General features: G+C 40.4%; 1 protein-coding gene across 1 annotated transcript in view; it reads right to left on the bottom strand.

Annotated features, from left to right (window-relative positions):
• The window catches only part of ZNF410 (zinc finger protein 410), a 669,052-nt gene extending 664,988 nt beyond the window's left edge, over positions 1 to 4,064 (bottom strand). The window contains exon 1 of the mRNA XM_044074718.1: positions 3,975 to 4,064. Coding sequence (XP_043930653.1) covers positions 3,975 to 4,007 — 33 coding nt within the window. The 5' untranslated portion in view covers positions 4,008 to 4,064. The remainder of the gene's footprint in view (positions 1 to 3,974) is intronic.
• Between the last annotated feature and the right edge of the window lie 18,164 nt (positions 4,065 to 22,228).

The raw sequence follows: 22,228 nt of genomic DNA, 5'->3' as shown, positions 1-22,228 counted from the left end.
GGACACTTACAAGTGTCCAGTCTAGAAATGCTAACAATGTAAACTGGACGCACCACAGTACTGAAACAGGCACATATCAGTGTCCAGATATGATGTTAATGGAAAGTGAAAACTCCACAATTACATGTGGATTGCAGTGGAGGTTAGACATGTCAACCCCATTAACCCTGTTCATATTCATAAGTAGTTACTAGGCTATCATCTCAAGAACCATTTTCAGCCTAGCCAATCATATCCCAAATTTACTAAAATAGTATTGTCATGTGTCAATACCCCAAGGAATTTTACAGGTACAATATAGGATTGAACTTGGCAAGCATTCACACGCTGCTCCTGTCCATTAGGGACACAAGTGACATTTGCAATTTCCTACCCACTGGTCCAGGTTACATTTGAAAAGGGTTAGAGATGAGTTTTGCTTCACATGGATGGGAAGCCTGCTGCAGAGAAGAGGCAATCTCTGAAAAAATGTGGGAAAGGAATAAAATAATCATAAATGTATTTTCTGTTTAACAAGGAAGACATCTCCCCAATTACCAGTTAAATAATACTTTATGTGGGAGTTCAGGAGCAACCTCTGCTGATGGTGGGTATCAACAAAACTTTTTTTTTTCCTTTTTAGTTTCTTTTATTGTTTAAAGTACACAAAGTTGTCATTTAGTAGGCTGGTAGAGACAAACAAAAATGGACTTTTCTGGATGTAAATGTACAAATACAGACACTCCCCAGTCTTATACAGAAAGACAAAATGTTAGCCTAAAGTTTTATAAATTCATAAATACAAAGTTAATATTAAAAAATACTTTGTTAAATGCAACACCTTAATTTTCATTAATTTTCCCATTACCCACTTTATGCAATTCAGGGCTATAGGGACCCAAAACCTATCCCAACACTTAATGGGTGCAAAGCAGAGACAATAACAAAGAACAATCCTAAAGGATGTCAGTCTATCACAGGATGCAAACATACATAAAACACATACTACTACTTGCAATACAAAGATTGACAGTTTAATGAAAGCATGTCTTTCATATCTGGAAGGAAATCGAAGCAGTCTGTAAAACCCCACATGGATACAGGGTACAACAGGACAACTCCACAAAGAAGATACATCAGCAAAGACTCAAACTGGAGAACTAAGCACTGAGAGACACTGCACTGCCCCACCTGTGAAAACAAATCAATATAAACATAATACTTTACATTATGAAAATTGCCTGCAAAATGAAATTAGTTCACTCAATTTCATACTACCTGCTTATTCCAATACAGGTTCACAAAGGAGCTATAGCCTAGACTAGCAGTCGAGTGTGAGAACAAGAGAAACTAATTTTGAAAAGGGCAACAACTAACTGCAGAATGCACTTATAGACGTTCAACCACATGTAGCATGCACACCTACGAACAAGTTCGGAAGACTGCCACGTTACCTACAATGCATATTTTAAGGAAACCAAAGCATCAGACAAATACCCATGCAGACAGAGACAGTTTGTCTAGGCTCTGCAGAAAAAGCATCCCAGCTTAGAAATGTAGCAACAAGCACTGTGAGGCAGCAAGGCTAACAACTGCCCATCGTGCCTTGGGATAAACTGCTCTACCCACCATGCTCTCATCTCCTACACTTTTCTCATGCTATCTTGAATGTTAAGTCACAATTCAGAGTAACACAGTCCAGCCAACATATATGATACTCTACATGAGCTGGAACTGCCACAGTTCCAGTCTGAAGTCTGTGCTTTGTATTTGTTAGCAATATCCTCTCCTTCTGCCACACTGCCAAGTGCCAACCTGTTGCAGGCATGTCTTGAGATGTTACAAACTCAGACCATGTTCTTAATTTTTTCTAGTCTACCGGCATGAAGATCTGCTGTCTTTCTAACCTTTGCCTGTAGTTTAAACCCTCCATCTCCTTAACAGCCCTAGTGCTTCCCTGCAAACCCCTTACAGTACTGTTATATCCCATTCTTTGTGAGGTCCCCAAAATTACACACAGTACTCCAAATGACACTTGACTGGTGCTTGGTAGAAGCAGCATGGTTTCCTTGTCCCTAGACTTTATTCCTCTCCAAGGGTGGCTCTACCTTAGCAGTGTCCTCAATGTATGATCAGGATGTTGCTGTAAAGCTAGATGTTGGCAGGCTGTTATACACTGATGGCTCAAATCCTCTCCTTTATGCAACCAACCAGTACAGGGAGATGGATTGCAATACTTGGCTGAATGTATACAGTATGTATGAAGGTATACATTCCACAAACTAGTATCTCAACAAGTTGGCAGGCTGCAGCAGTTGCACTGTTTACTGCTTGCACTACCTCCCAGTTATCTACAGAGTGGTGTTCAAGTTGGAAGATTAAACTACGGTACTCTTTCCAATTTATGTAATGTTGGCAAAGTCAGACTGAAGACAGTTATACAAAAGAACATATGTGATGTATAATGTATCTAACTGGGAACAAATTAATATTTTTTTTCTTTCCTATAAATGTATGTTTGCTTATGTCTCAAGTGATCAATCTTCCAGGAATGGCTCCTCCCTCTTCTGCTCAACCACTTCCACCTGTACCCACACTATTGAAATCCAGGCCACTGCAGTGCAGTTAGTGTGCCACGAGCAAATTTATTTCAGTTTCTGTGGCCATAGGCTATAAGGACAAATGCGTGAGCTACCCTTCAAAGGATAAACTTCTACTTGTACAGTAGAAGAAAAGTGCAAAACAGTTCTAATATCAGTCACTAATCCTATAAGCAGTACTGCTACAGTCCACCACTACACTCACCTGACACACAAAGTGGATCCATGTAAACCTCTAATAAGCACTGATCAAAATTAGAGGGACCCCCAAGCTAAACCATGCCATGAAACAAATCTACAGCATTATGCACAACTCTTTCAGAAACACAAATTGGTGGTACAAAGGCTAGCATGGCTAATTCACAGTTTAAAACTGTGCAGTTCCATTTTTGGCTTGGGTACCATCTGTTCAGAGTGTATAAATCCCCCATATTCACGAGGACCTCAACCATCTTCTTCCATTTCCTCCCACAGTAATTCAGGTAGGTGAACTGGCAATCCTCCTCCAACTTGTCAGTAAGTATGTGCAGTGTGTGTGCGCATGTACATATCATGCCCAGGATCTGCTCTGTATTTCACATCTAGTGGTTAGACACACTCTGTCTTCCCATGACTGGCATACATTTCTTATTTTCTGACTTTGGTATATTTCTAAGATACAAATGAGCGCATATGAACTCGCTTATTCTTAATGGATGCATCAGACTTCACATTCCATCTCACATATACACGCTCTGCTAAAAAAAATCAACTTATTTTAGTTCTTAGCATCTGACTGTAACAATCATACAACAGCAACAACGATGCCGTGACAGATCATCTTTGAACTGAGGAAAAACTACAAACACTCCACTATACTCACTTTTGAGTAAAATATGACTATAGCAATACTAATTACCTGACTAAAAACATCTCATATCTTTTCTCCATGCATACTGACAAGGTTTGGAATGTTTGATCCATACCAAGTCTCTTACAGATTACAACAAAACTCCAAAAGAATAAAAATAAATAATAGTATACAAAGGCTATAATCGTGCGTTTAATAAAATATTTAACTTTCACATATCTTACGTCTTCTATCCCCTGCATACCCAACAATTAATAGGAATAGAATACAAACTATATATGTTCCATGTAAAGTGTATAACAAAGCTGGTAAAAACTGTTAAGGCAGTGATCTACTACAATTCTACTTCCTACGCAAAGTGCGGAATGACACCCTAAGTACCAATGTGCTTTTGTTGTGTATTAGTCGTGTTTACCTCCGGGCCGCACTCTACATTTCCGTACTCACACAAACACGTAAAAAAGCTAGGTTTCCGATAATACAGACACATAAGCAAAATACATTAACAGCATATGGTTGGCGATAACTTGATCGGGTTTGTTTACCTCAGGTTTTCCTTCCAACTCATCCGATAACATGAATGCCACCAGCACGGGGTCAGTCCCATAACTCCGGTACCCTAAGGGGGCGTGACATTGTAGTACGTCAGCACGGAGGAGCGGGTATAAATGTCGCTCAGAGAGCATTGGCTAGCCAACAGCAGTGGGTGGGGAGCGGAAGTTGTCTGTTGCTGGTGGGAATTATTTACCAGTAGTTTGCAGTAGGACGTATGGTTCGTGTCTTTCAAAAAGTGAACCGATAATTGTGATTTTAGCGCTTTCCTTCTTAATCCATCATATGTTAGGCCAGTCTGACTGTCCCAGGACATCCAGCTGTATTTGAAGGGAGCAATCTGAGCGACAACAGCTCCAGATACTTATGTCCAATTGCTCGTAAAGGTTTAGTTCATTTCACTTAAATATTCTGGTTTACAGCTTTCTTATTACAGACAGGTGTACAGTGATTCAAACCAATCTATCAACACATTATGACAGCAGTGAATGTACGGGCGAAATAACTGTGATAGCTTTGCATTATATTTACTTATGTGTTGATGTTTGTGTAAATGGGCCCTACTGTGTAATTCCCATTTAAACAGGGGATGTAGAGAAAAACCTCTCATAGTCTTAATAAAAAAAGATATCAACTGTACTTTATTAGCGGACACTTTCCACAATTGGAGTCTTAAAAAAATCCATGGTCCACATTAAAAGGGTCTGCCCCTCAATCATTAAGTATTGTTTAAACTAATATTTATGGAAAATTTATTTTTATTTTACATTTGTTTACTGGTATAGTCCGACTGGATACATGTCCATTTTCAGCAGAAGCCTGGGGAGAAAAGCTCCACATAGACAAACTTACATAGATTACACAGAAGTTAGCAAACAATTATAAAAACAAAGTGATTATATACAATGGGTTAGTAGTGTTCCCTAGTCGGGACTCACAATTCTCATGGACAGACAATTAAAAGTAAGAGACAGCAGATTGGAAGCAAAGCTTGGTGATGTAGTTACAAGTTATGATAATTGCAGAATATGCTTTTAGTTTATAACTTAATCAGGGTTGGTAAACTAAAAGCATATTCTGCAATTATCATAAAATAAGAGTATCATTAATTAATCAAAATAACCTTTTATCACTGTAAGGTTAAAGCAATGCATTTTAACCATGATGTGAGCTTCCTAGTTTGGCATGGTTAGGAAATGTTCCACCTTTTGCTCATTTGGTCCACATTGTGAAAAACTATTGCTCCACATTTTGGAGATGGATAGCTGAGAGCTGTACCATAGAGTATAATAAAAAGAGCAAAAATGTTACAAATGGGGGGTGCATGTGCACGTATACTATTTGTTTTATACATATAATAGTATACATATATTTTCTTACTTTGGACCTTGCCAGTAAGGGAAGGAATACAATTAATACAAATCATACCCCTCAGCTGTGCTTGATTTTGTAGAATGTCCATGAATTCTTCTCATATTTTTGCCCATGCCTTATAAAAGTTTTAATTCTCTGGTAAATCACTGAGGATTACAGTCAGTCAATAAAGTCAGGCATCAGAGTTTCGTAATTCTTATTGTACAAAAAATACATGTTGATGCAAAACCTGATCTGATATTGTTAATCCTCGTTCACTCCTTACGCATGGGTATCGGTTCTGAGCTCGGAACCGAGCCGGCCATTTTCCAAGCTCGCATCAGCTTCAAACTCTCGAGCTAAACTCTTACCCACAATCCCCCTCTCCCTGTTACCTCAGATTTCGTTTGCCGCGTTGCCATCCGGTTGTGTCAAGGTACTTCTCTTGAGCTAAGTACAGTCAATTGTTGTTTAATTGCTTTATAAATTACTTTTCTGTCAGAAAAGTTGATATTTTATTGTCTCTTGCCCTATCGCATCTAACGTTCATAATTTCCTCAGGTTTTTTCTGTCCTTTACTTACCCTTTTTACCGCGAGGTAATTTCTCCTTACCATCGTTGGTAATCCCTTTCTTTTTCATACCATCGGGTACTCTCTTGTACCATTGTTGGTACTTTTCTATTTGTTAATATGGCAGATAAAAAAGGTAGTCCGGGGTTTAAGCGGTGTTCTGATTGTGGACATAAACTGCCTACTTCTGATGCACACTCTTTATGTGGTTATTGTTTGGGAGCTTCCCATTTATCATTTGAACCACCTTGTACTATATGTGAAAACTTTTCTAATAGAACTTTGTTGGAAAGGAAAAATAAGCTGATACTGAAGAGACTTCTAAAATCTCCCTTTTCAGAGGCTATTTCTGGGTCAGAGGTCTCAACCCCTCCTAAAGCCCATAAGAAAATGGATGTTTCTACTAAGGCTAAATCCTTGCCTTCATCCCGGGCTGGGGACTCTCACCAACCAAAATCTAAAAAGGCTAAAATTTCGGCTCAAGAGCTCTCTCAGTCAACCCCAGTGCTTTCGGTGTCCAGGCCTTCGGCTCCATTAGTGATTTCGGCTCCGTCCTCTCCTGCAGCCTTCTACATATCGGCTCCGAGGGGCTCCTCAGTTCAGTCCTTTACCACTGTATCGGCACTGACCGTTCAGTCGGCGCAGAACTTGACCTCGTCTCAGAGAGCTTCCTCAGAACCGAGGCCTTTATTACTGACTCCTGTTTTGTCGGTTCCAGTTTCAGCACCGATCCCTGTGTCGGTGCAGACAATGACATAGACACCGATGACTTCTTCTGTGCAGACTACAGTAGTTCAGTCTTTCTCGGCACCGTTGTCCTCGGTGCAATCAAATGAGATGGGCACTGAGTCTGCCTCTTTTGTGGACAGGCTTGTTTCCATCTCAGTCTCTGTGAGGTCCACTAGAAGTCTTTCTGAACATGATGTGTTGCGTCTTGTGGACCAGGCATTCTTGACCAGAGGTATTCCACCCCCCAGTAACTATCCTTCCTTGGGAGGTGATCACCCATCTCCAGAGACACCTTCCTATTCTCCTCCTTCATTGCCTTTGAAGTCCATGGATATAGTATAGTCTTCCCCTTCTGTGGTTCCCTTTATGGATCTCACTAAGGAACTGCAGTTGCCTTCATGGCAGGAAAGTTTTGCTACGACCCAGGATGTCAGCTGTGATACGCATAGCTTGCTGCACCACAGCCATCCAGGGACTCCGAATCGGCAGGCTGAGCCACTTAGGGGAGGAATGCCCCCTGTCCTTGACATACACTCCTCTCCGGGTGGACCAGCCTTCCAACTGATGGAGAAGGCTTTCGCTGCTGCTGGCGATACCGGACTGTCTATACCTCCGCCCTCCTCTGGTACACTGGTTTCACAAGTCGCATCTAGTGGACACCGGGTGCAAGGGCCTCAGGACATATTCCCTCAGGAATCCCCTTTTCCATTGTCTTCCCCAGCTGCTCCCGCTGAGGAGGTCCACAGAAAAGTTCATGTAAGAGGAAGCACATGGACTCCACAGAGGAGTCTCTCATCGAAAACACAGATTTCGATGAGGGGGAAGGATCCCCTCGGTCATCCTCTGAGGTATCCTTTGGCGATATCCTTGAAATCCTGAAACAGAGAGATGACTGGCAACCCTCTAATCCGACCCCTGAGGAATCTGTGTTCCTGCAGGCTTTTCGCGCCTGGCCCCCTACCTGCTGGGTTACTCCACCTGCTGATGAACTTGTCAAGTTCATCGTGCAGCGTGCTTGAAAGGCCCCTGATACTGTTGAAGCTATTCCCCGGAGGCCAGATAAGATCTTGTCTCCTCCTGCTTCGGATCCCCATTGGTCCAAACGTCTTCCTATAGATGCTTTGGTGGTGGTGGCCGCAATAAAAAAGAATCTGGCAGAAGACAAAAGCCAGACTGTCCATCCACCTAGCAGAGAGTCCCGGGCCCTGGACAGAATAGAGAAGCGCACTTTTGCTACAGCGACCTTTGCTATCAGGTCCCTGAATTATATGGCACATTTTACCAGGCTTCAAAGGGATGTGGTTTCTGAGCTCTCTGCAACCTTGGCTGGTGCAGTGTCTGATGAGGCCAGTGACAAAGTGGCCTCTCACCTGGCCACCATTGAGTCTATATCTAACTCCTCTATACGACTGATATCTCACGCATCAGAAAGAGCAGCTAGAGCGGTGGATTCAGCTGCGGTCTTGAGACGACACGCCTGGATGCGCTTGTGCAACTTTGCTGAACCTTTTAAGTCTTCCTTTCTTAATGCCCCCATTGAGCCCTCCTCGTTGTTTGGGCCTAAAGTTAAAAGCACACTGGCCAGATGTGAACAGGATGGTAAGACCCTTTCTGCTGTAGGTGTCCATTATTCTTCCCCTCAACATGCTTTCTCCTGAAACCAAAAGAGTGGGAAGATATGGTTCAAGAAATCTCAGGGTCCTTTCCGTGACACACAGGCCAAGTTCTCCCCCAGAGGCAGAGGGGGAAACTCACAGGGAAGATGCTCCTTTCGGGGCAGAGGGGGACCGCGTAACCAGGGTTGCAGGGATTCTTTCCCTGGTCAATCCTATCAGTACTCCTGAAGAGCGGCCCAACTCCTTTCCTCTGGAGGTGGTTGGGGGACGTTTCTCCTTGTACCCTTCTGCCTGGCTAACCATAACCCCCGATTCTTGTGTACAAAGGATCATAACCAGAGGTTATCATATCCCCTTCGATCTTTGTCTCGTCCCTTCAAAAAGTCTTCCCGACACTCCACCCAGTCCAGCACTAGAGATAGAAAAGCTGCTAAGAAAAAGAGTCATCCAAATATTCCCTCCAGACCAGATAGGATCCGGATTCTACTCAAGACTATTTTTGGTGCCAAAGAAAACCGGGGACTGGAGACCAATTTTGTACCTCAGTGTGTTGAACTAGTTTGTGAGAGTACAAAACTTCCGGATGGTCACTATACAGTCTATCCTCCTGCTTTTGGAAAAAGACGATTGGATGTGCTCTATAGATCTTCAAGATGCTTACTACCACATAAAGGTGGACAGGCCATCAAGAAGATTTCTGCACTTCCGAGTGGGAGCTAGTCACTACCAGTTCAGAGTACTGCCCTTTGGACTCTCTACAGCCCTAAGAGTGTTCACAAAGTGCATGGCAGTTGTCACAGCGAACTTGCGACTTCAAGGATTCCAAGTGTTTCCGTACCTAGACGACTGGCTCATTTCCACCCCCATCAGACATCTATTGGAAAAAGCCCTGGCATACTCTCTCCTCACTGCTCAAAGGCTAGGCATAACCATAAACTGGCAGAAATCCAATCTCACCCCATCTCAGTCGACAGAATTCATAGGGGTTATCTTGGACACAAAAAACTGCAGAGCTGCTATTCCAGAGCACAGAATTTTAAGGATAAAGCAACAACTAATTCCAGTTCTTTCAAAGGAAAAATCCACGGCTCACTCAGTTCTACAGCTGTTGGGTTTCATGCAGCCTCCATCACCATTGTTCCCCTGGCCAGGTTTCACATGAGGCTTCTACAATGGCTACTGCTTACCCAATGGTATCCCTTTCAGCATCCTCTTTCAGCCATGATTCGAGTAACCCACAGGTGCAAACAGGATTTAAATTGGTGGGTGACACACAATCTCTCTCAATGGTCTCGCCCCTTTTCCCCCCAGCAACCCAAGGCCACAGTGACCACGGACGCCTCCCTAATGGTGTGGGGGGCTATGTCAGGGACAGACAGTCCAAACCACTTGGTCCCAACCGGAAGCCCATCTGCATATAAATGTTCTAGAGCTGAGGGCGGTGCTTCTGGCGTTGCAAGCATTCCATCCCTTGCTGCTGTCTGGGACAATTGCAATTCAATCAGACAACATGGCGGTGGTCTGGTACATCAACAAGCAAGGTGGAACCAAATCTTACCCCCTTTATCGAGAGGCCATGAGGATATGGCAATGGGCGATGGCTACCAACCATTTTCTTCTAGCAACGCACATTCCTGGGAGTTCCAACGTGATAGCAGACAGACTCAGCAGGTGCATTCTGCAACCTCACGAGTGGTCCCTGAATCCCTTGATAGCGGCGGAGATCTTCCACCGCTGGGGCCATCCTTGCTGCGACCTCTTTGCATCCCCGGCCAACTACAAATGCAGCAACTACTTCGCCCTGATTCCCCCTTCGGGACAGGCACCCAGGGATGTTCTAGTCCACAATTGGCTCTCGGGTCTTCTCTATGCATTTCCACCCTTTCCTCTTATTCCCCAGTTTCTGAAGAAAGCCCGGTGGTTGAAGAGCAAGGTAATCCTCATAGCACCATATTGGCCAGGACAGATTTGGTTCCCATTCCTTTGGCCTCACCTACTAGATTGACCATGGATTCTCCATCCAATCCCGGAGTTGATCTCACATCCACAGAACCTGATTCATCCCAACCTGAACAGCCTGAAGCTAACGGCTTGGCTACTCCAATTCCCTTGATTGCCAGGCAGAATGATCTTTCTTTACCAGTACGTGATATTCTCATTGCTTCTCATAAGTCCTCCACTACAATTACTTATCTGAGCAAGTAGAAAAGATTTACCTGTTGGCTGAAAGATAAACAATTAGATCCCTTTTCAGCACCAGTGTCGATTATACTAGACTATTTGGCCGACCTGTTTCAATCGGGTCTATCGGCCTCTACCATTAGAGTTCATTTGGCTGCAATTTCTAATTTTCATGAGGGTGTCTAAGATTCCTCTGTTATCTCCCATAAATTGTGCAAGACCTTCATAAAAGGTGTGAATCATCTGAAGCCACCTTTTAGAGAACCTATTCAACCATGGGATTTATCATTAGTTCTATAAGCTCTGACAATGGCACCTTTTGAACCAGCATCTTCTTGCGACCTCAAGTATTTGTCACGGAAAACCTTGTTTTTGGTCGCTATTACTTCTGTCAGACGTATTTCTGAACTTCAAGCTTTATGTATCAAGTGTCCATACTTGATTTTTCATAGAGATAGACTGTCTCTGAGAACTAATCCGTCATTTCTGCCTAAAGTGATCTCTGAAATGTCCATTAATCAAGCCATTAAATTGCCAGTTATCTTTCCCAACCATTCAAACAGAGGAGAGTATTGCCTACATACCCTTGATATACACAGGCAAATCTGTTTTTATCTAAACAAGACTAGGTCCTTTCATAAATCTGACCAGTTATTTTTGGCCTTTTCTGGACCTAGATTAGGATCTGCTGTTGCTAAGGTCACATTAGCTAGATGGTTGAAGGACTGTGTGACCTTCATTTATACACAACGTAATATCTCGTTGCCTACTACCATGAAAGCTCATTCAGCAAGGTCGGTGGCAACTTCTGCTGCCTTCCATGCCAGAGCTTCTTTACATGACATCTGTGCAGCTGCAACTTGGGCTATGCCTCATACCTTCATCAATCATTACAAATTGGATTTGGCCTACAGGGAAAGAGCATCTTTTGGTTCTATGGTGCTCAGGAATGTCCTTCCATGAGAGCCTCCCAGGAATAGAGGTAGCTGGGGACTCTGTCCCATGCATAAGGAATGAACGAGGATTAACAATATCAGATAAAGTTATGTCTTACCATAATGTTCCATCTGTATTGTTGATCCTTGTTCAGTCATTACGACCCTCCTTCCCCCTCCTGTGGTTTCTAGTGGATCTCACCATCTGGTTCTCATAGGTTAATTGACCAGAGGTAGCCTCTACCTTCTTTGACTTGCAAACTCAATCTGAGGTAACAGGGAGAGGGGGATTGTGGGTAAGAGTTTAGCTCGAGAGTTTGAAGCTGACGCAAGCTTGGAAAATGGCCAGCTCGGTTCCAAGCTCGGAACTGATACCCACGCGTAATGACTGAATGAGGATCAACAATACAGATGGAATGTTATGGTAAGACATAACTTCTTTTTTTTTATTTAGAACAGGTCACTTGAGGTTAATTACCTGTGAACTGAGGGAGAGGCTAGGAACTAAACCTTGTATTTAAGGGGTAAAATAAAACATTTCAAAGCTTTACCGGAAAAGCTCACTCAGACTCTGCCATAGACTGCTATAAGGGAAAGGTTACTTTATTTTTCTTATATTACTTTCTTGTTGATAGGTGTTTACTAGGCTAACAACCACAAGGGCCTTTTTAAGCCATGCATCCCAAATCACTGACAAGTTCTGATACCCTTAATAAGTGTAAGCATGGGACTGTGAGATTAATCATTTACAGGTTACCTGTTTCCATTAGAGACATAGGTGCCAAACCAGGGATTAATTTCCGGTTTCCCATCCAGTTGACCAAGTTGCACTTGCATTGGGTTAGGGAGGAACTCTGCTTCACATAGATGGGATAGTCCCTGGGACGCATACCTATCTCTCCAGCAGGTCCTATTTATATCACATGCAAGGTTTAAGCCTTTAGAATGGGTAATTCTGATACTGTTTGCTTTGTGGATATGCAGGAGGTCCACCAGAGAGGGTCTGACAATGCTCTGTATTCCAGGCATAGATCTCCCCTCAAAAGCCTGTAGAAGACAGAATACAGGGATAGGGCCTTGAGGTGGTCTGCACAGGACAAATTACTTATGCCCTGTATTCTTTTAGTGAAGAACCTCTATGGACATTCCAGTTGTTGGATATGCCTGGTTAGGTACATACCAAAGGGGGCATTGTACTCGGTGATTGGTCTGATGAATGCTGAATACAGTGGAACAATGACTTCCTTGGACTTAGATGCCATACCTTTGTTTATAAGTTGCGCAACAAAGAATGATTTCTTCACCACTATAGACACATGATGATCAAAGCCTAGATTACTATCTATGTGTGTCCCTAAGTCACTGACTACTGGGTCAGCTCTAAGGGGTGTGTTGTCAATATGATAGCTACCAGGGATGGATGACTTCCCAAAGGATACTATTATGCATTTCTTGGCATTTAGTTTTAGTCCATGGCTCTGACATCAGTTGTTTGTCTGTGTCAGCCCCTCCTGGAGAACATTTGTGTCAGTGTGAGATTCAATGACAGCTCCTAATTTGCAATCATCTACAAATTTAGTCAGCCAGGGACCACTGACATTGGCCTTAACTTCTGAGAAGTAAATGACAAAAAGGAGCGGTCCAAGGACCGATCCCTGAGGAACTCCAATTGTGACTGGCCTCTTTGTAGATGTGGACTCCCCAATTCTAACTTCCTGGGTCCTGTCTGTGAGCCAGTTGGCTATCCACTGGGTGACATATGGGTTTGTACCTAACCTCCTGAGTTTGGCAACAATGCCTGGGTGGGGTATTGTGTCAAATGCCTTGGCCAGGTCAAGGTAGGCAGTCTGAATGATTTTGCCCTCATCCATTGGTTTGGTGACCTTCTCAAAGAAGTCCACCAGGCTGAGTAGGCATGATCTGCCCTTAATGAAACCAAACTGGGTTGGGTCCATTGTCTGGTGGTTTACTTATATCTCTGTTGATTATCTCCATAATAATTCTTTCCATGGCTTTAAATATGAGTAGTGAGACTTATGGGTCTGTAGTTTCCAGGGTCTGTAGATGGCTCACCTTTGTGCAGAGGAATGACTGTTGCCTTTCTCCATTCATGAGGCACGAATCCTGTTTGGAGGCTACAGTTAAATAGTAATTCCAGAGGCCCTGATAGGTCATGTTTCATGCTATTTAGAAGGCATCCTGGGATATTGTCTAGCCCAATTGATGCAGTGTTCTTGGTCTTAGAGACAGCATTAAGGATCTGTTGTCTAATGGTAGTAGGGGGAGTTATACTTGATAATATTTCCTGAGAGAAGTTTGAGGGGGAGAGAGGAGTAAAGTTGGAGCTGAATTTATCAGCCAGGAGGTTTGCTATATCTTCTGGCTCAGTGTAGGTGGCTCCATTTACAATGAGCTCTGCACACAATTGTGTATGGCCTTTGAGGTTCCAGACATAGCTAAAGAATGCTTTGTGGTTGTTCTTGGCCTGAGAGGCCAAAGTTACCTCAAAATTGGCTTTGGTAGACTTTATTTGTCCTCTGATTTGTTTGTTTAGTTTGATGAGTGTTTTTATCCTGCTGGGTGCTGCACCTCCTAATTTTTGCCATGATTTTCTTTCTCCTGTTATACATCTGACTGATTTGTGATTCCACCAGGGTGGCTTGTTTTTTGAGTTAGTTCTGTACTTCTTCCTGGTGGGTACAGCTGCCTCTCTGTAGCTATTACCATGCTTCTGCAGGATTTGTGTGAACAATAGGCAGAAATGTTCTCAGGGTTTATGGGGCCTGTGCTGCAAGGGTCTGTAAGCTTGTAGCCTTTTTCCTGGTTGATGCCTTGAATAGAAACCTGACTAATCAGGTATGTTAAGCACAGACACTCACTCTCCAACCAGAATCAGTCAGGAATCAGTGCACTCTGCTCCTTCTCTCACCAGGATCAGACTATAAGCACAGATTCTAAGATGTCACCTATAAAGCAGTTATTAAGCTTTCTGGTGATCAACAGTCTCCAGGAAATAATGTAACTGTACTCCATGTCTTACCAGGAGAAAACAGAAGCACTAATCCCAAGAAGTCTACTGAGAGGCAGAAAGTAGTTAAAGGTCAGATGAAAAAAATGGCTTATCCTAAACACTGCAGTGTGCACTAAGCAGTTAGATATGAAAGTGAGTAACTTAAGTTTTAGCTGTCTAAAAAGTTAAGTTTTAGTGCAGAGCCACTATTTTTAAAAGAGCAAGATAGATTGAAAGGGGGTGGGCACTTTTGTATTCTGGTACTATGAAATACAGTAGGATGGCCAATAAATTTAAATAGTTGAATGGGAGTGATTCACGAAATGATAGTTTTGTGCTTACTCACACCAGCCAGTGAAAGGAGAGAGGGAACAAGATATATGGTAAAATTAACACAAGGAGCAGGCAATTAGAAAGAGAGTGATGGTTAAGAACACAACAGTAATGGGGAGGTATTCTGTCTGACTCACAAGAGACAGAGCTGAGGTCTCTTTTGTAGTTTTAATATGCAGTTAAAAGCAGAATACAAGTAAAACACAGTGTAAAGAAAACAAATCACACTATACAAAATAGAAAAAGGCATAAAGTAACACAAAATACAAGAAAGAAAAAGCAAACTAACCTTTTCCTCACAGCAAGCTGTGGCAGAGTCTGGGTGAGCCTTTCCAGTAAAGTTATGAAATATTTTATTTTACCCCTTAAATAGGAGGTGATCCGCGGTGGTGGTGCTGCGGCAGCATTGTCGCCTCACAGCAAGACATTCCGTTCGATTCTCAGCTAGAGCGTCTACTGGGGAGACATGCGTGAATGGGCGTACCTTCATTGAAGGTTGTGCGTTAGGGCCGGCAACTCAGCACGTAAAAATCAACTGCCAATCATTAGTGGACCGGAGTTCTGCTGTGGCGACCCCTAACCGGGAAAAGCCGAAAGACACAACAACAACAACAACCCCTTAAATAGAAGGTGTAGTTCCTAGCTCCATCCCCTCAGTTCACAGATGATTAACCTTAATTGACCTGTTCTAATTTATGTGTGACTCCTTAATTGACCTGTTCTAATTTCTGTCTGACTCACAAGAGACAGAGGGGTGTGGTCTCTTCTCAAGTTTTAATATGCTGTTTAAAGTAGAATACAAGTAAAACACAGTGTAAAGAAAACAGATCACAGTATACAAAATAGAGAAAGGCAATGAAGTAATACAAAATTCAAGAAATAAAAAGCAAACTAACTTTCCCTCACAGCAAGCTGTAGCAGGATCTGGGTGAGCCTTTCCAGTGAACTCTGAAATGTTTTATTTTACCCCTTAAATACAAGGTTTAGTTCCTAGCTCCACCCTCTCAATTTACAGATGATTAACCTTAACTGACCTGTTCTAATTTCTGTCTGACTCACAAGAGACATAGCTGTAGTGTCTTTACAAGTTTTAATATGCAGTTAAAAGCAGAATACAAGTAAAACACAGTGTAAAGAAAACAGATCACAGTATACATAACAGAAAAAAGCAATAAAGTAATACAAAATACAATAAATAAAAAGCAAACTTACCTTTCCTTCACATCAAACATGATTATATTTTGCATATTTCCTATCATAATACTTATATTTTATCCCTTGCTTTTTTGACTTTGTTTTTTGAGATGATATTACTCCTTGAAGACTGTCATAGTCGAGACTTTAGAGAGAGAGAATAAAGTTCATAATTATAACATATATCTGTTCTTTGTTCCATAAGATTCACACATGGTTGTATGTGTATAATGCTTCTTTGCATGAAAATGGGTACAGAGAACCACACACTACTGCTAATCTACATTCTGAGTTCAATATCTGAAGATATGATTATGCATGAACTAGTACTTTGCCATCAGCGACACAACTGATCTTGGCAGTGCTGCATTTCAGCCAGAGAGTAACAGAATGCACAATAAATTTTTAGGTTGCACAATGTCTGTATTGATGTTTGACAGCAAGTTAACTGGATTTCAGCACAGGAATAGAGAAAGGAGATTCCTCTGATAAGGATGACTGCAATTAGGGGTACACAGAATAGGCAAGAAGGGGTTGGAACTTACTGCAGGAAGTTGGCAAAGGAACCAAGGTATTGGGAACAAATAATTAGAGAAGGAAAGGTAATAGAATGGGAAAGAGGCCCAGAAGACATTTGGATTGCAGGCTAGTGATAGAGAACTCAATCAGGGATTTATATATTATACCCAAAGAGAAAAGGATAGTGGAATCCTAAATGAAAAACCTGCGCTGATTGAGTTTTTAATTGAATCTAGAAACGATGTTGCTGTTAAAAAAGGGATAGTTAGTAGGGCAATAAAATTATTGCATGATAACTATAGAAATCAATCAGAAGAGGTCAGAAAAGATTGGGTAGAGAGATTAGATGTGCAATTCACAAAGAAACCATGAGAGGCCATATTTATGGCTCCCATATATGCAACATCTATAAGATTTAAGATTTTTGCCTGGAAGTTGTTGCAGAAACTGTTATACTCCAAAGAGTTTTTCCTCACTTTAAATGCAAATGTTGGAGGTGTTATGGGAAAGAAACAGGTACCTGGAGCATATGTTTATTTCACATTTGTTAACCAGGTTAGTCCAACTGAGTTTGCAAACAAACCCATTTCAGTGGAGACCCAAGGGAAAATGTCCCAGCAAACATAAGTAAAGATAAAGTGACAAGATACAAATATTAAATAACAATCACAATACAAAATAATTGTAAAAAGGAAAAGGTTAGTAACAATTTGCATTGAATTGATAGTAAGCAACTCATTTTCAGTGGAGACCTAAGGAGAAAGAGCCCCAGCAAACATAAACATACAGGACAAAAACTATTAAAAATAACAATGCAAATACAAAATTAATTATAAAGAAAAAAACAAAAGAAAAAATTATGAACATTAAGGGTTGCACTGATAGCAGTGGTCTAAATTTACTACCTATAAGAGTAAAAATAAAAAGATAACTGTTGTTCAAAAGGAAAGTGTGCAGGCATTGATAGGAAGTGGGGGGGATGTTACATGTTCTCAGTGTAATGAGTTGGCAGACCTTAAAAATTCCCTAGAGAGCACTCTGTCATTAATACTGGTTAAGCAAATGAGTGTAATTAAGGGAATGATTCTTTTTGAGCTGGGATACAGTATCTGAAATATCTAGAAATAGTGAGGCCTTGTTAAGTTTAATTCTGGTGACTGCCAGAAAAGCAATTACTAAAAAATGGAAATTAAAATCTAAACCAACTATACGTGAAGTCATGAATATTGTAACAACAGATAAAAGAACAGGAAGTGGCAAAAGGATAGGAATAAATTACACACAAAAAATGGAAATTGTGGGAAGAAATCATACAGAAAAATGTTTGCAGAAAGAATGAGGTTTAAGAGAAGACAAATTAATTTATGTAAAGTTGCTTTGACTGTATAATATATAACAATATATGTGTTATATAACATTTGTAAATGTGAACTTGTTATTAAGGTTTGATTACTTGTATATACATTTAGGTTTGCCTATGCCACAAGTGATAATTCAATAAAAGTGTTAAGTCAGTGATGCTAACTCAATTAATGCAGTCTCTTAATGGAAGCCTGCACTAGAGTCATTGCACTTTTAACTCTGTTACAATGCTGGTTACCCTAACCTCACAAAATCCATCACTGTCATTCTGCAGTGCACTGTCCTATTTAAGAAGTGTTTCTTTGCATTGTCAATGCACGTTGTGCAAGTGTGAGACAGGGTGAGTGTGCAATCATGCAGGAATGCATGACTGATCAGCCACTGGTTTACAACTGTGATTGTCATTGGCATCCCATACTACGAAACAGGTACATGTCCTCTTCAGTAACACAATACACATGAAGGGCAGTATATAAATCTTAGCATAGAAGTATGTCATTACATGGAACAATCATAGTACTGTTACACTGGCCTGTCCACACATATGCATTGACCCAAAACCTGTAATGCACAGTACCAGCTGTTCCAAACAGTGAATTTTTACTAATTACAAATATGCTTTTTCACATCATGATATTCAGATTTCTTCTGTGGTATCTGCAGCTAATACCATGCTCTGTAGAGGATTTAACTAGATAGGTAGGAGTTTCAATTCTCAGTGTGGGGAAATGTGCATGTGGCTGAGGGGTATAGTGACAGGTAAGTAATGTTTCAATGTCAAAGGTATTGTGTCCACTTCCACTGAGGAGAATATATTAAAAAAAAAACAGGAACAGTAAACAAACACCAGAATACAAAGCCCACCAGAACCAAAGAGTAAAGCCCAACCTTTAATCCAAAAGAGATAAGGGCTTTTGTCTCAATTACATTTAAAACAAGACTTCATCAGATCTAAAACCACATCACAGGCACAAAATAAATGGTGACAAATGACCATGTGTCAATAACTGACATAAAACACAATACAGGTAATAAAGACAAAATACAAGTATATGATTAAAAACTCTGCATTATTCTGACATCTTTCAAAATATAAAGAAGACTGTTTTAAATTTCTTGTGATGGAACAAGTTGCTCATAACATTAAGGGTGGTCCTTGGTCTTTATTTCTGGAAAAACGAGAATTTTTTTGGATATTACATTTTAATGCTGTGGTTTGGCCTGGTATTATTGATTTGGCATCCTTTGGATGCCTTTTTAAAGCTCAAATCATTGTAGAGATAAATTTAAAATGTCTTTGTGAATGACTTGCATGTTTTAGAACACTGTCTACATTTTTTGAGTTTTTTTAATCATATACTTATATTTTGTCTTTATTACCTTTATTGTGTTTTATGTTAATTATTGACAAGTGATCATTTGTCAATATTTATTTTGTGCCTATGACGTGGTTTTAGATATGATGAAATCTTGTTTTGGATGTAATTAAGACAAAAGTACTTAACTCTTTTGGAATAAAGGTTGGGCTTTACTCTTTGGTTCCAGTTGTCTTTGTATTCTGGAGTTTGTTTACTGTTCCTGTTTTTTTTTTAGTTTGTTTTTGTTCCAGACCATATGGCTGCTGGAGTAAGTACCAACTCACAACCTGTGTTTGCTAGTGGAGACACTTCTGAATTAACTACTACCATTGATAATTTAACTACACTGGTGCAGCAACTCACTCAGCGGGTAGAGGAACATTCCATCAATATGCCTCAGCTGACTAGCTTATATGTTAACTTGATTCCACCTTTACAACTATTTTCTAGTTTTAATACAGGACTATAAACACAAGGCAAACCTCTGAACTCTGCTACTGTAGACAACCTCTTTTCTTGTAATTTACATCTCTCTTGTTTTAATGACTGGTTATCACAGGGGTTAGAATTCTCTGCTCAAATGGAACACTGTCAACTGCCACCTTAAAGGATAATTTAGAGGCATTTTAGTATAAACTAACCAAGTTACGCAAACTACAACTCAAGAATGCTTATTTAATTGAATCCCTTGCTACTGTCAAAGTACCATAGGGTATTTGGTTTTGGAAGTTCCCTACTGGATTGATTAAAAATTCTGCCTTACATAAGGAATTATTAGCCTTGTTTGATACACAAGGCTGTGAATAAATGGACCTTTTAGGCAAGCACAATAAGATTCTGATTGATGAGCTTATGACCGAGACTGGTGTGTTGAATAACATCACTACCGATCTTTTATTTGAACAGCACAAGACTGATTATATACATATTTTTTCTAGTAGTGGCCAATTTATAGTTAAAATGAAAGAGAAAAAAATTAAAAATTGCAATGAGACATTAGTAATTATGCACAGAACTTGGCTTATCCCAGCCTACCTGACTCCCAGGAATGGGGGAGGAAAAATACTAATCCCCTGGGTCAACAATCTACCAACAGGATTAATGATAACCAGCAGGGTAGATTAATAAATAGTCACTCAAACAATGTCCCTTTTCACTCAAATGTTTTGCCACTCCATTGCTCAGAGAGGATAAGGGAACAAAATCAAAGTTTGAACCAATGGGACAAGCAATATCTAGATCTGCCCTTTCAGCCGAACCAATGGGCAGACTGGAATCGGAACACACCTCAGCAATGACACCAATCCTCTTTTATCAGGAAGGGGAATGGCTGACAGGAAGGGGAATCGCTGACAAATGATGAGATCATTATGCCTCCAATTACACCAATCATTTTCCAACAGGAAAGAGAGTGGCAAGCAGTTACTTCTACGAACATTATGAATGAAAATTAGCATGAGAATTTTATGTTGTCCCTCATTCAGAACTCACTCTGTGATTTCATCATTTATAATTATAACTCACAAGTTTTTGATGTTTCAGTCACTGACCTTGCCTCCAAAGGACTTGCTTTTATGCCCACACGAAGGGCAAACATTGCATTGATCCCAATGGATTTTAAGTTATTCATCAGGATGTTAAACCTGTCTCTTTTCTTCTCTGGAATGCCTGCTACAACTTGTTGGTCAAATCAGTTATGGATGAACAGCATAGTCAATGCATTCCTACATCCTACCCTGGCCCTTTTTGACAATGTTTGTGACTTAGATCTAAGACATGCTTTAAGACTGAATTACAGCAATTGTGATTTTAATTTGTTCAAGAATGAGCTTGATTTACTTTATTAGGTTAAATCATTGAATGTTAGATGTATGCAACCTGCTAAGGGTGGGGGCATGGTGGTGATGGACAAACAGGATTACTTAGAAAGGATTTACAAGCTTCTTTTTAATGATACCTATAAGACAGAATCTAGAAATGAAATGAATATTGATTATTATAACATCCAGCTACAACTTAAAGAAGTTATTTGAGCAATGTATTTTCTCTGGATGAGTTTAAATACCTTCATGTGCAGCATCCTGTCATTCCTATGATTTTTGCACTTACCAAAATCCATAAAGACTTGTCCAATCCACCTATGCACCCCACTGTTGATGCTCAGAATTCCATTAGTGCCCCTCTTGCAAAATTCTTAGATTTTAAGTTGAAACATATCTTGAAAAATAAAATTCATTTATGTATTGTTTCCTGGGTTTTTTTAAGACATTGTAACAACTTGTTTTATGATAGTACTTTCATTTTTTTAACCATTGATGTTAAGGATCTTTATTCATTGATCCCACAGGATCTTGGTATTTCCTGGTTCACTAAATATTTATTTAGGAAACTGATCGCACAGGAGAACATTAATGTTCATGAAGACCTTTTAGAAATTGTCTTAAAAAACAAGTGTATCATATTTGTGAATGAACTCTTTCTTCAAGAGAGGGGTGCTGCCATGGGGGCTGCATGTAGAGGACTTTTTGATAATATTGTCATGTTGGAATGGAAACATCAATATTCGTTTAATTAATCATTTGATGCATGTGAGGTTTATTTAAGGTATTTGGACGATATATACATTTATTGATTTCATTAATAACATGACCCACATATCACATTTCCCCTATGTAATGGGTGAAAGTTCCATACATATAGATGTTCTACTTGAAAAAGATGATGTCCATAGAGTTTATACCTCCAAAATATACTGTAAACCTACATATTCCAACACATTTATATTTCAATACTTCTCACCACTTAGTCAAAAAAATCTGTTGTGACGCAGCAATTTGTTACAGCAGCCTGAATGGTTACCTCTTCTGATGACTTTTTCATTGAATGTGATTTACTGTCTAAAATATTTTTGAGAAGGGGCTACTCTAATGACTTCATTGTTAATCTTAGAGATGAAGTTGTACAGAAGAGACAGAATTATTATTTTATCTCCTGAAACCTGCCTTCAGTCTGTTACACAAATGACATCAGACGATCCCTTATTTTTAGATCAAGCTGACAAAAGGAACTTTACAACTTCCTTTCTT

This window comes from Protopterus annectens, chromosome 6.part0 (genome assembly GCF_019279795.1).
Source record: "Protopterus annectens isolate FY-2018-M chromosome 6.part0, PAN1.0, whole genome shotgun sequence".
NCBI lineage: Eukaryota > Metazoa > Chordata > Ceratodontiformes > Protopteridae > Protopterus > Protopterus annectens.
This window is presented reverse-complemented; position numbering and strand designations above follow the sequence as displayed.